Source organism: Ischnura elegans, chromosome 1, assembly GCF_921293095.1.
Source record: "Ischnura elegans chromosome 1, ioIscEleg1.1, whole genome shotgun sequence".
NCBI classification, from domain to species: Eukaryota; Metazoa; Arthropoda; class Insecta; order Odonata; family Coenagrionidae; genus Ischnura; species Ischnura elegans.
Window position 1 is genome coordinate 39,769,711 of NC_060246.1, and position 13,062 is coordinate 39,782,772.

The 13,062-nt window shown below is 38.6% G+C and overlaps 1 protein-coding gene across 2 annotated transcripts in view; it reads right to left on the bottom strand.

Moving 5' to 3' along the window:
- LOC124159252 (carbonic anhydrase 7-like) overlaps positions 1-12,831 on the bottom strand; it is a 51,374-nt gene extending 38,543 nt beyond the window's left edge. For both annotated transcript variants that reach the window (XM_046534946.1, XM_046534936.1), the window contains exon 1: positions 12,700-12,831. In XM_046534946.1, the coding sequence (XP_046390902.1) occupies positions 12,700-12,775 (76 nt within the window). In that variant the 5' untranslated portion in view covers positions 12,776-12,831. The remainder of the gene's footprint in view (positions 1-12,699) is intronic.
- Between the last annotated feature and the right edge of the window lie 231 nt (positions 12,832-13,062).

Here is a 13,062-nt window from a genome sequence, read left to right on the forward strand (position 1 = left end):
TAATAATGATAATAAAAGCAAATTGTTCCGTTGAACTGCAGCATCCTACAGGCTGCGAGAGGCTGCTCGTGAACATATCCGTCAACCAGATACCTGCTAAGGACCAAAAATATTCACACATGCCAAGATTTTAGATTTCGGGTAAAGAAAATAATCCAAGATACACTTACTGTATAATTCTTGAAATGTCATCTTATCGAGTTCATTAAATATACTGTATACAAATAATTTTTCAAATTTAGACTCTATAGCTCATGAGCAGAGGTATTACTCCTCAATAGATTATTTCGGCCCACGGTTCTCTAGGCATCTACGCATGTTCATGGAAATAGAGGTTGTAATACTTATGGCGCCCGAGGAGAGTATAAGAAATATATTTGGTCTTTTCCTTTCACATTAAAACTAGCATGCTGTTAAAAAGATATGTCATTTCATATTCCTTTTGGTGAGCAATTTGAGTTTTCGCTCTACATGAGCTGCATATTCCTAACGTCTGATTCCACAAGAAAAGTGGGTCTCGGAATGCAAAACGCTTCCAAGAAAACGATTATAATATCATCTAAATCAGCTCGAGGCGTTATTTTGATGCCAAGACACGTCAAACTATCACAAGTGAATGTGAAAAGTGGAGCTATAGATTAGTGAATTTTTACTCTTTATTCTCCACCACTCATTCCTAGCCTTTTCCATGTTTATTCTTTCCCTGGTTCTCACATTACTGCTTGAATAACCCCTCAACATTTCGCCCCGTAGCTTAAGCTGCTGATTAGGCACGAGAACGCACATTTTTGCTGTCTCCCACTTCCATTAAAAATGGAAATGAATCCCTCAGACAGTGCTTCTCGCGTGCAAAAATAATCACCTTCATCCGCTTTCAGATTCCGGTGATTGTCAAGGTGGTTTTGTGCCTTGCTTTGCTTGAGATAGATATATCTTCAGGAGGGAACGCCTCTTGGCTTCAGTGAGTATGATCTATAATTATGGCTGAGCCAATGTTCCCGAACCAACATAATTTAAGCAAACTTACATGAGCTGATTTTCGACTGTTGATTTATTTTTTTATGGATTTCTCCTTTCTACTTTAACTCCTAGAGACGGATTCAAAATTTAACGGAGTTATCATTAGATTATTCACCTCCTCTATCATAAAGTCTACTATCCGAAAGTAAGTTTTTTATAGCGTCAAATGGATGCTGTTGCTTTCAATGTATCTCACGTATCGCTGATTTTTTCAGTTTTTGCTGTATGTAACATTTATGTATGATAAATGGAGAAATAAACAAATAAAAATACATAATTTATTGGGATTTAGGTAAAAACTACTGTTATTATTTTTCGCTAGTAATCGTGCGAATCTAAAACAAACCGTAACATTTTGTTAAGAAAATAAAAATATTGAAAATTCAACATACCAACACATTTATATTTTTCCTGTCATCAGCGCCGTAAATTTATATCTCTCCATCACCTAAAATACGCGCCAATGTTTACCGTTATCATTAATGCAAGGAAAAGTTCAAGGCGGAAGGTATCTCGGCGCGAAGCCTGAAGGCGGCCGCAGATCGCTTATCTCCGCTCTCACGACTCCCATCAAAAGATTATTGCATGAATAGGCGTTTTGCTTACATAAATATTAGCTCCTAAATTGTAACGCATTCTGACACAGTAAGCGTCGAGAATGAAAGCCAATTTTGAATATATTAGCGCGATCTCACAATATATATATTATTGCGAACATGATTTTCCGTGACGATGTCAAAGTTAGATCCCCATCCGTATAGCAATAAACAGGAAATTAGTGAAATGTTCAAGAATCACCTAAAAACTTATATTTTTGAACGATCTTCATGCGGACGTCAATAGCCTGGAAATTTTACGTTCAAACCGTACGCGTTTCCTTCCTGTGTATTTCGAACAAGAGAAGGCGAGAGGAGATATAAAGAAATATTCTGATTTGGGGAATTCTACCAATCGACCCTAATTCTTTTTTTTAAATATCTTTCATGTAGGTCATCAACGCTTATGATACGTGATCCATGTGTGGGTTGTGGTCATAAAAAGAACGGAACAAATGAATAAGGTGTGAAAAACAGGCCAAATTGGATAGCGGGCGCTTTACGGCCACACTTGAAGGTCACTGTTCTGTAGCCTTTACCTGACGAGGGTGTTACATTGTGTTGTAACTTTTGTCTGGGCTATCTTCAATGGTGAAATGTTACCTTAGCCTTCGAGGTGTTCAATACGTCATCGATGCCTAAAGGCGTGAAATTTTTTTTTCCTGATTCGACTTGGCTTGACTACAGGGAGCACGAAGTCTCTTAGGCCTTGCGTTAGGTCGTGTAATTGTCAGGATTTTGACACTTCGGTCGCTGCCTTGATTTTGCATCCCTATATTTTATTATTGAATACATTATTTGAACGGAATCCATAACTTTTCAAATGCAGGCCATTTCTTATAATGGGATATACCACCCCCCCCCTCCATATCCGAAAGTGTCTACATCTACTACATCTGTATTTTCTCGCTTACTGAGGATACCATCGCTATTCTAAACTAGCATTACATTTTTCTCATTCGTTCGTCATCGGTAGGTTAAGAATTCATGCAAGCTAGACGCAAAACTATTTTATCGACTTTTTCCGTTATTAACTAATTTTAGCGATAAAAAAAGAACGCATATGGTCCTACGCAGCGTATTACTACATCGAGACCATGGTCCTTGTTTTTTTTGCTGGAACATCTTCGCATTGCTCTTATTTGAACAAGTTATCACGGAGTCCTGGGAAGTCATCAATAGGATCCTGCTCCTCATTGATATTTCATATTCATTAAGAGAAAATGGCCGTGCACGGTTATCTTTTGTCATGTTTACACTGTGTTTTCAATCCGACTGAGTAACTTTCCATTGAATACATAGCAAGGCATTGCATTCTAGGATTAAAAATCATTACAGTAACCTTCCACCAATCCACGAGTCAAGATTTGATGTAAAGCCGACCTGCAACCTTTCCTAGAACTATTGACATTATATACGTAGTCATTGCTTTTCATCTCTTCCAAGAGCTTTCATACTGGCTCAATAGTTGCGATTCCCAGAACATTTAACGAGAGTTGGTACATGCTGAGGATACACCGCATGAGATACTCAAAGCTTTCACAAATGCCTTTCTCCCATCAAGACTAAACATTTCCTTTGAATATTTTACGTGACTTTTTCCAAAAACTTAGAAAGACACGTTTGAAATTTTAACACAATTCACCGCGGAAGATAGCACCACCTGACTGAGCTCACTTAAGAAATTAAGTAAGTTCTTTGCATGAGAGTTGTCGAAGTTGAATTTAAAAAACGTTTCAAATTGTTATTGTAATATTTAAATGTAGAAGGAGAGAAGAAAGAGAAGAAATACGTAGGTGAGAAAAGATTAGCTGATAGGAGAATTGAGTGGACAGCTGCGTCAAACCAGTCCTAGGATTGTTGACCAGTGATGATGAATACTTAAACATAAACTTATATGTCAGCAAAGTGTACATGAAAAATTGTGATAACAAAGTTCGGATACTTTATAAATATTAACAACTATTTTACTATGAAATAAATTAATATGTTTGATATAACTTCGTTCTACGTGGGTTACAATAAAAATATGTATCCTCATGTGTACATTGGTCCTCAATCCTTTCACTATTTAAATGGGTTCAGTATTCTCTGACAAATAAAATCCACGAAACCTTATGTCGTTTACCACCAATTTTGACGGATAAAAGAGAGTAAATATTCCTGTATTCTACATTCTTACACAGAAATGTCACTTTCACTGCTTACATCTTTATGTTGCTTCTGTAGCTGAAAGGGCAAAGTTTTCTGGTGAAGTGACAATAATAATAAATCGACACGATTTGCCGGTTTCGGTAGGTTTTTAATGAAAGCCTCATCCGCTGCTCTACTGCTTCACATCTCCGCTTCAAAAATACTACTCTTTTAATAATCGAAGTACCGCATTTCATACATTACTTCGTACCATTCGTAAAGTCCGTTCTTTTCCTGTACCTTCCCCACTTTCCTAATTTTTGCGCATTGCACAACGCTAACTTCAGCATCCCTCGCCCCTCAGTTCTCTATTTTCAGCTGGTGGTCAGTCATTCCTAAGTGGTTACGCTGTGAGTACTCTTCGCCTTGTTTAATCAACTTCGTCAATTCTATCTATTTGGATGCCTCTTCTTCTTCTTTAAATTTCACCATACCAGCGACCATATTCCTCTAGCGTAAAACTAAGTGATATGCATAATTACTCGTTCCGAATAGACTTCTGATCAAGGGAAAAATGGCACTTGGTTGGGTCATCCGCGTTAGGTACAGTAGCTTGTGTTAAAATGCTGAAGTTCAAATAATTTTCCTCCGGATAGCAATTACCGTTTCACTTGTCTGGATTTAGGGAATATCGGAACGCACTAGTTTCTCAGCCGTGGCAAGGTTGTATCCCTAAATAAAGCGCAATTAGATACTATAGTTTTCTCCACTACCCAATCAATACCATCGCTTATATCCAAAATTGCGGTATCACTTGAAAGTATATCGAGAGCAATAGGTGACGTGCTTGAAAAAATTCGGTGCGAGCGGAGAAAGCCTCGTCTTGGCAGCGAGTGGGAGCCTAAACATGCCCTTGAGGCACTTTCATTCATGATCATCTTCCACGCTCGGCACGCGTCGTCAGGCGAATAGTTGGGCAGGCTTGACAAGTTGCTTTCGGCTGGTTTCGGATGGTTGACCCTCGTGGTCTTCTCTCAGGACGTCCGGAAAACGTCGCTCGTTGCGGCGCGTAGAAATTCTATGCGATGTGCAAGCTTCGGTCGCGGAGTTCGCTTGAATTCCAGATTGTTGTTGAAAATACATCTAGGTCTATCATTTTTGTCACTAAATAAAGCGAGAGAATTTTAGAAACAAATATAGGCGGAAAATGAATTTTGTTGGAATTCGATGAAGACATTTGCCTGTAGAGTGCTTCCCTGGTCGTTGAGGGTAATATGTGTATATTATTTTTTCGTAACAAATCGATGGTTCGTTGAATTTGCAAGAAATTACCATTCTCAAAATGCTGCAGTCAGGATTGAATGAGACATTAATTGATATGGAAAGGAACGGCTTGGGCAGTTTATCCCTCCTCTCACTGAACATAAAACAGCTGTTTTGGTTTTTCTGAACTGTTGCGATACCATCTCTAACCCATTCATTGAACAAATAATACACTGTTGGACATTGTGAAATAAAGAATCAACTGTTTCTGAGGTATTTTCCGAGAAACGCTTTGTTTTCGCAGATGCATCTATAGTACCGTTGAGATGTTCACATTTATAGCAAAACAATATATCGGATGAAATAAATTAAAGATTGTTCTCATTGCAGTGGCGTAGCCAGGAGGGAAGGAAACCAAACCATAACCAGGGGGGAAAAGTTTTGAAAAACAAAGTACAAAGTAATGGGTTTTAAATTAATTTTAACATTTTTCATAATCGAAAAAACTTCATTTTTAAATAAATATTTTGTAAATTCATGATTCTTCAATATTTTGTTTTCTTTTATGAAGCAAAGTAATTGTGTTTTTATATTTTGGAGGGGGGGGGAAGAGTGTCTGGAACCCCTGGAGCTCCCCCCTCGCTGCGCTACTGCCATGGATTCCCCATTTAGGCAGCCCTGAATTAATCAAGTATCAAAATTCAAAGAGCAGAATGATGATTTTTATCTTACAAAGCTATGGTTATATCTCAATATTTTGTTTTTTTATTACGAAAAATAATTGTGTTTTTGTATTTCGGGGGTTCCGCACCCCCGAGCATCCCCCCTGGCTACGTCACAGTCTCATTACTTCTGAGTTATACTCAATATATTTTAGCTGGTTTAGGTAAGCAGCAAAAAAAACAGCGAGAAAGTCATCAAGACGGCTCATTGTAGTTAAAGTAACTCGGGCGATGTGAAATTGGCCGATACGGAATATTAATGAAGCTCTCTGCATGCTCCGTCACATGGGATCATGAAATTCAATTGGAATTCCCGGCTGCTATCTCCGAACAATTATAGATCTATATCAAACCGCAACCTCCATTAAAATATTTCCTCGGATAGAAAGCAAATTTTGGTCAGCGCACTCGTCCACGTGAGCTCGTTATCGTTCGAGTTCGTTTTCTCAATGCGGTCACTTTTTTGAATAGGCATAGGCGGATTTAGGAGGGGGCACGCGTCCCCTCCCCAGACATTAGAAAAATAGATACAATTTTAATACTGTTATCATTACGCCCGTTTTGTTTTGCATATTATGAAGCCTCAATCATTTCATTTCATATTAATAACTTTCATGTAAAAATAAAAAGAACATTTCGTACAGTAATTGTTGTACGTTGTTTTTACTCTCAAGTATGAGAAGATCGTTTGCCTGTCAGACCCTTGTGCCCCTCAGGAAAAAAATCCTAGATCCGCCTCTGAATATAGGTGAAGACTACAGTTTTTATGATCACGATTGTTCGCACTAAATAGTGGAATGAATTGAAGCGTTGACATGGGAAAGGTAGTAAGTCAGAAAAAAATCGAAATTTCATTTTTTTCCTCAAGAAGGTAGTACATACACATGCTAATGGCTTGGACAAGGTAGAAAGTCAATTGGTACAATATATCAGTTGCTACGTTTGACGACGTTTGTGCACTAACATAAGCTTCTCTAAGTTGGCAAACCTCTTTATTTCGTCTCCCGTAAAATTCACATTTAGTGACTTACTCCCTTTCCCATGTCAACGCTTCATTTTGTGAAATAATTTATTTTTATTGAATGTTTTGTGTTAATAGGCTGTAAAATATATTATTCAAATAATAATTATGTGATCCCATACTTTTTGGCTCTAATCAACTTAAAGTTAAAGAATTTTGTACCGTCTCTCAAGCGCTCATGCCTATTTCAGGCCGCATCTTTTAGATTTTTACCTTTTTGACATAGTTACATTTCACAAATCTGACTTTCGAAGTCCCAGAGACCACATGACTGCAGTACATATGGTTGTAGTAGCTTGGAAAAGGGGATATAAAATTGATTGTATCGCTTTTATGTAAATCAAACTCCTTTGCCGTTGGCGGATGCAGCATTTTTGCCCAAGATTACTTGTTAGTTTTCTGGCATCTGTTTGTGCAAATTTGCAAATATTATCAAAGGGTTTCATCGGTGCGCTCTGGTAATCTACGACTGGAGATTCCCGAATAGAATTTTCAACATCCATTATCACTCATGGCGAAAGAAAGAAAAGGAACCGCATTCTGGTTTGACTTATCTCGGGCGAGATGTTCCTGTGGAGTGGCCTCTGTGGTTTTCCACATGGCTCCCGCAAACATGCCGCACTTACATTGCGTATACCTCATTTGCAGGATATCCTCTAACACCCCTGAGGTAAATGGGTGGGATTTTCCCAATCTGTGTTCTACCCTCACGAAAGAAATCATTATTGATTCACACTCAACAGAAAAAGTAGTTATATAATAATATAAAAATATACAATACTATGACACTACCTATATGGTAAATATTTGATTCACAAAAGGAATTTACTTGTGGAAAAATCTAAGTTATTCATAAATTCTTGATGAACCACAAATATCTGGTAGAACAAATTATGCACGCCATTGGGCCGAGGTTCGAGTTTAAACTCCACTTCTCTACTTCTTAATTATTTTTACGTTTGTTTGCTTTTCCTGCGAAAAATAATGTGATATACAGCATTTTTTCCGGAATATATCCGGATTTCTCGTTAAGACTCGAGCCCCAGCAAAGGGAAAACGGGCTGAATATATCAAGATGAAATGGTTTAAAATCTATGGGTGAGATGTTTAAATCAAGAATTTTTCCCGTTATACTTCTCTCTTTGATTCTATGTCTAACTTTTGAAAAGAAAAAGAGAATATCCTACGGCAGTCTTTCGGGACAAAAAAAACGTTAAGTTCATTTTCACATGCTGCTGGTGGGCGTATTCCTTAAATAAAAAAGTCGCTTTATAGTCTGGGTTCAAGGTCTAACTACGGTAAATTGCAAAAATTACCAATTCACTTGGTGCATCTCCATCACACCCTTATATTCCAGGATTTACAAGATTATGCGTCAGATATTCTTATCACCTCTTAATAAGCAAGAGATAGAAAAAGATATCGTCAAAGTAAAAGAGCGATTGTAAAAGTATTTTATGATGTACATATCTGATTTATAGAAACCCATCACAGTCTGAGCATTAAGTATTAATTTTTTTTACCCATCATTTTTTGTATTACGTGTATCGCTTACGTTTTTCACAGTTATCAGCTTCAAAAATGTGGCGCAAGCTTGGAATACTGTATAGGTAATATTCTAGTAAGCTTGGAATATATTGTCGTAGCTGGGCATAACCTCGGGAATTTGTAGTTTTCAGACTTTTTCTAGCCTTAAATAAGACCTAATTCTTAGTTAACCCCCGTCCCTTAACGTTCTTTCCTGTGAGACTCAGTAATATATCGCTAGAATATTAAGATTAGGAATGTCGCGTATTAAATACTTTTGAAAAGGGTTCCAATAGGCCGTTAAAATCACTCATGGATATATAGATATCTACAGAGGTATGAAAATCCCTTTATCGTCTCCATAAAAATTTTTTCGAATTCTGGATTCTTCCATGCTCTGCCGTTAGATTACCCGGTGCTGGAGGTTTATCCCGTCTCCTCTGGCTGGTGGCGAAGGACAGGTAGTCCTCTTGGTAGCCTTGTTCTCATTGGAAGGTCAGGTTCATTGTACAATTCGTTTATTGGTATAACTAGAGATCATCTGCAATGGCATACGAAAACGGTGAAGGAACGTACAGAATGAGCAAACGTAGCGAGAGGTTTAGAAATCGAGCATTGTCCTCTCAGGCAGATTAATTATTTGACCGGTTTTATCCAGAAGCACAGACTTGGACTAACCCCAACGTATAATTATTTGTTGGAAACACTTTCTCATTGTTTTTCCTTTCCAGGATAACAAAATGACATGTGAATTGAGGGATGGTTACGTTTTCTGTTCCAATAAAATGACTCTGTGAAAGTTTACTTTTTGATTGAATTGAGAACGCTTTTCTCAGAAACCTGCAATCAGAAAGTGCACTCTCTCCCAACAGGATTATTAGACTATTTCCTTGAGAGGAGGTTGATTTGCATACCGGATAGTAATTGGTTTTGATTGATACGGCCCGGATGCATTTCTTGGAAGCTGAAGAGTAGAGGAGTAAGGGGAATCTTTATCCCTACCAGCGTGTAATGCGAAAAGCACTTCCGATTTTTTATTCTCAGTTCGTCAGAATGAATTTTGCTGCGTGAATTTTTCGTTAATTTTGTTGAATTACTAGTCCTTCGTGAATTTTGTTGTACACCTTTTGATGGATATATCACATTCGTCACTTAATGCTCCAGACCCATCCATAGCCCATACATCGGATCGTTAAATATCTCTCAGCCTCAAATGATATTCCCCGAGTCGTGGTTCCGAGTTTTGCCAAGATACAGAGTTTTTAACCTGAATCTGGTACAGCTCCTGAGTCATTAGAGGTTGAGCGCAAGAGATTTTTGGGATATCTTTAAGTGCAACGACTACCATTTTCTGGAAATAAAATAAATGAATAAAGTACCTCGCCGATTAAATGCGTGAGTGTGACGCAATGCCGATGATTTTAATCAAAAATTTATTAAAACAATGTAAAAACGATTGCTAGAATCCAAAATAGAGGTAGTCGCTGCAGCGCCGTCCCGCTGACGCCGAAAACGAAACTAAGCCGCGGTCTGACCCGGCTGGAAATAAAATATATCTCCCAGAATTTGATCGGAACTGGAATACATATTCAACATTAAATCTAAGTTTTGGATGTCTTAATCCTTGGAACTCCATCTTTAATCTTTAGTGATTAATTCCCTCTGTAGGGACCATCGGCCACGATGCCATCGCGTGCCGCACACCGCTAAAAATGCGCTGGACACCGCTGCAACCGAAAATTTATTGTAGGCGCCCTTTTCTAAGCCAGAAACAAGGATAACTGAACCGATAAATTTAAAAGTGATTTTAGTGAGAATGAAATGGAGATTTAATGGATTGAACAAACGGAGAGAATCACAACAAACGAGAAATATAAATGGTAATTTCTGGAAATACTGAAAATCGGAGGCACTGATAGGCCAAATTTTAGGGTATAATATTCTTCATTGAAACGATATTGATAAGAAAGGCACCTTGGCAGAGGAACACCAAGAAAGACACAAGTTTTAACAAGTACTAAATTGAGAGATGGTAAGTAACTTTAAGGAAAAAGTAATCATGTATTTACATGGACAAAATAAAAATTACTGCTTCAACCCAATAACCTATTTAATGAATGCTGGTGATGACTTTGTTGCCGAATACTCCACCTATTAGATATATTACTATTACATAAGTTCTCTCAAAGGTGTGGCAACTGCTTATTATGCTGAATCGCGAAATTGCTCAGTGTTATGGTCTGAGGAATGTATAGCGTGCGAAGTCAAAGGCAGTTACGAAGTTTTTCGATGAACTACATTTTCTTGTCCGCGAACATTGTCACCTTAGCGCGGAATTTTCGATGAACTTCGAGACATCGCTCTGTGATTGGTTTCATTCGATATTTCGTGCAGGTAACAAATACTCCCATTATGCATGCTTTTCTATGTATACGCATCAATTTAAAAGTACCACCTCAAGGACCGCACAAAGAGTTCACTTCGATAGTATCCGTAAAAATTAACGGAACCGAGTATATTCGCTCAATAATTAAATGGCATAGTAGAGAAGCTCAAGAAAATCCCTTTAATTATGTCATAATCTGCATCCGTGCGCGCTTAGAACAACATAGTATACATGACTGTTTCCCAGCATATAACTAATGATTTTACACTAAAGGTTTCGTCCTGTAACACTCCTGATTCAGATAGATTTCTCGTCATCAAAATTTATTTATAGTCTCTAAACCCTCCACCACTGTCTGTAAGTTAGCTCTTTATCATACACTGTTCCATACCTCACTCTTGTGGGTATTCCCAAACATTTGGGACGCCAATCCAATGTGAACAAACGGAAATAAGGTACCTATCTATTTTGATCCCTTCAAAAAACTTTTTTTAACCTAGTTTACATTATGATTAAGTTAAAAAGGCATCACAAGGCAGAAAATGGGAGCAGAGGACGGAAATACCTGAGTCAGCATCTCGAGCAGTATCATTTAAATTGGAAATATGCCATCCCGATCTCCCACGAGAAAATGGGGAAAAAAAGATTCTCAATCCAACTTTTTTTGCTTTGAAAAACAGCGTCACTGAACCTAGGAGCTCAGCCGGTGGATAGAAGGATTTGTACTCATTTCAGTCTGTGGAGTATATATACAATAACATAATTAGTTACCCCTACGAAGAAATCTGAAAAAGAAATTACATTAGTCTAGCTTTCATTTGCGATTCGGGACTTGTAGAAATGAGGGACAAATGCTTTCGATCGATCTTTTTTCTGCTATGGAAAACAGCGCCGCAGAACCTAGGAGGATATTTGAGTGAATGACGAAAGCTGAAAATTCATTAGCCTACACGTTTATATGTCTATTTGCCGGCCTCGGTGGCGGTGGGGTAAAGTCTTCGCCTGCCAAACCGTAGGCCGTGGGTTCAAATCCCGCCTGGGTAGGTGATCCCTATCCAGGGCATAAATGTTTGTATTGTACTTTGTTCATATTGGAAACCCTCGTTGTAAAAGGCCGTTATGTGCTGTTAACGGGGGATGTGATAAAAAATAAAATAAACTTAAGGTAAAATTATGACTCCCACTACGAAGAAAAAATGCTGTCTACCATTAAATAACAAAGAATTGGAGGTTATCTTCGGAGTTGTTCAACATCAAGGTACCTTGATGATGTCGATGAAGCGTCGAAACACGTCGAAATAAAAGTATGATTGTGGGCAATTGCTTATTCAATTCATTCATTGCAATTTAATTCATTGAATTCATTAGCAAGAAGGCCGGTGCCAGAAATAAAATTCGGGGGCGGAGTGCGGTGATTTCGTAAAGATAATCTGGAGAGGATGGTATTATTCGAAACCAATAGGCATAGCCATTAAGGCGCGAAACTGGTATTTTTCAGCTCGGCATTGGTAATAGATTGTATAAAAAAGCATCAAAGTAATCGAACCTAACCATTATTTAAAAAAATAAGAATAAAAAATATTATTTCAGAAAAATGAGGTGGGGCACATATCACCTAACGTGTTGAAATCACCTCACTTAAGTTTTTATTTTCGATTCGGGAACCCTTCGAGCCGCGTATAGAATTAATTTACTTCGATATCATCCACGAAAATAAAACGGAATTCAGTAGTATATTAGCTCAATAATTAAATGGAATAGAAGAGAAGTTTACTGGAGCACCAAGAAAATCCCTTTTACTATATCATAATCTGCAGCCGTGCACACTCGGAACGAAATTACATACACGACTTTTCCAGCACATAAAATTAATTATTTTAGACTTCAGGTTTCGTCCTGTAGGCTGTAACACTCCTAAATCGGATAGCTTCCCGAAAGACCGTTTTAGTGGTGCGGAAAGGACGAAACCGAAAGTATGTACTAGCGATGATTGCGTTGAAAGGGAATCTTCTTTCCTTTTCCGTTTCTTACCTTTTAAGAGTGTGATGACGAGCGTGGCGGAAACCACGTGTCCTATGAGGGAGCGCTTCCGTGCGAGAGCGTCCATTCGGAACGAGAGGTGGCGACTGTCTGCGGGGATAGAGCGCGAGCCGGAAAAACACAAACCTCCTCCCTCCTCACTCCAGGGGATTTATAACAGAGAGAGAGAGGGTCCTCGAAGGATTGGGAGGAGGGGGAGGAGGGAGGGGAGGCGACAAAGGCGAATGGAAGAAGGCCGGGGGGTGGGGTGGGAGACCATCCAAGGGTGGGGGCGGGAGTTATTCAACACTGTGTCACTCCCACCCGACCACCTGTGCGCGCCTGCATGTATGTCTGTGTGTGTGTCGACCAATG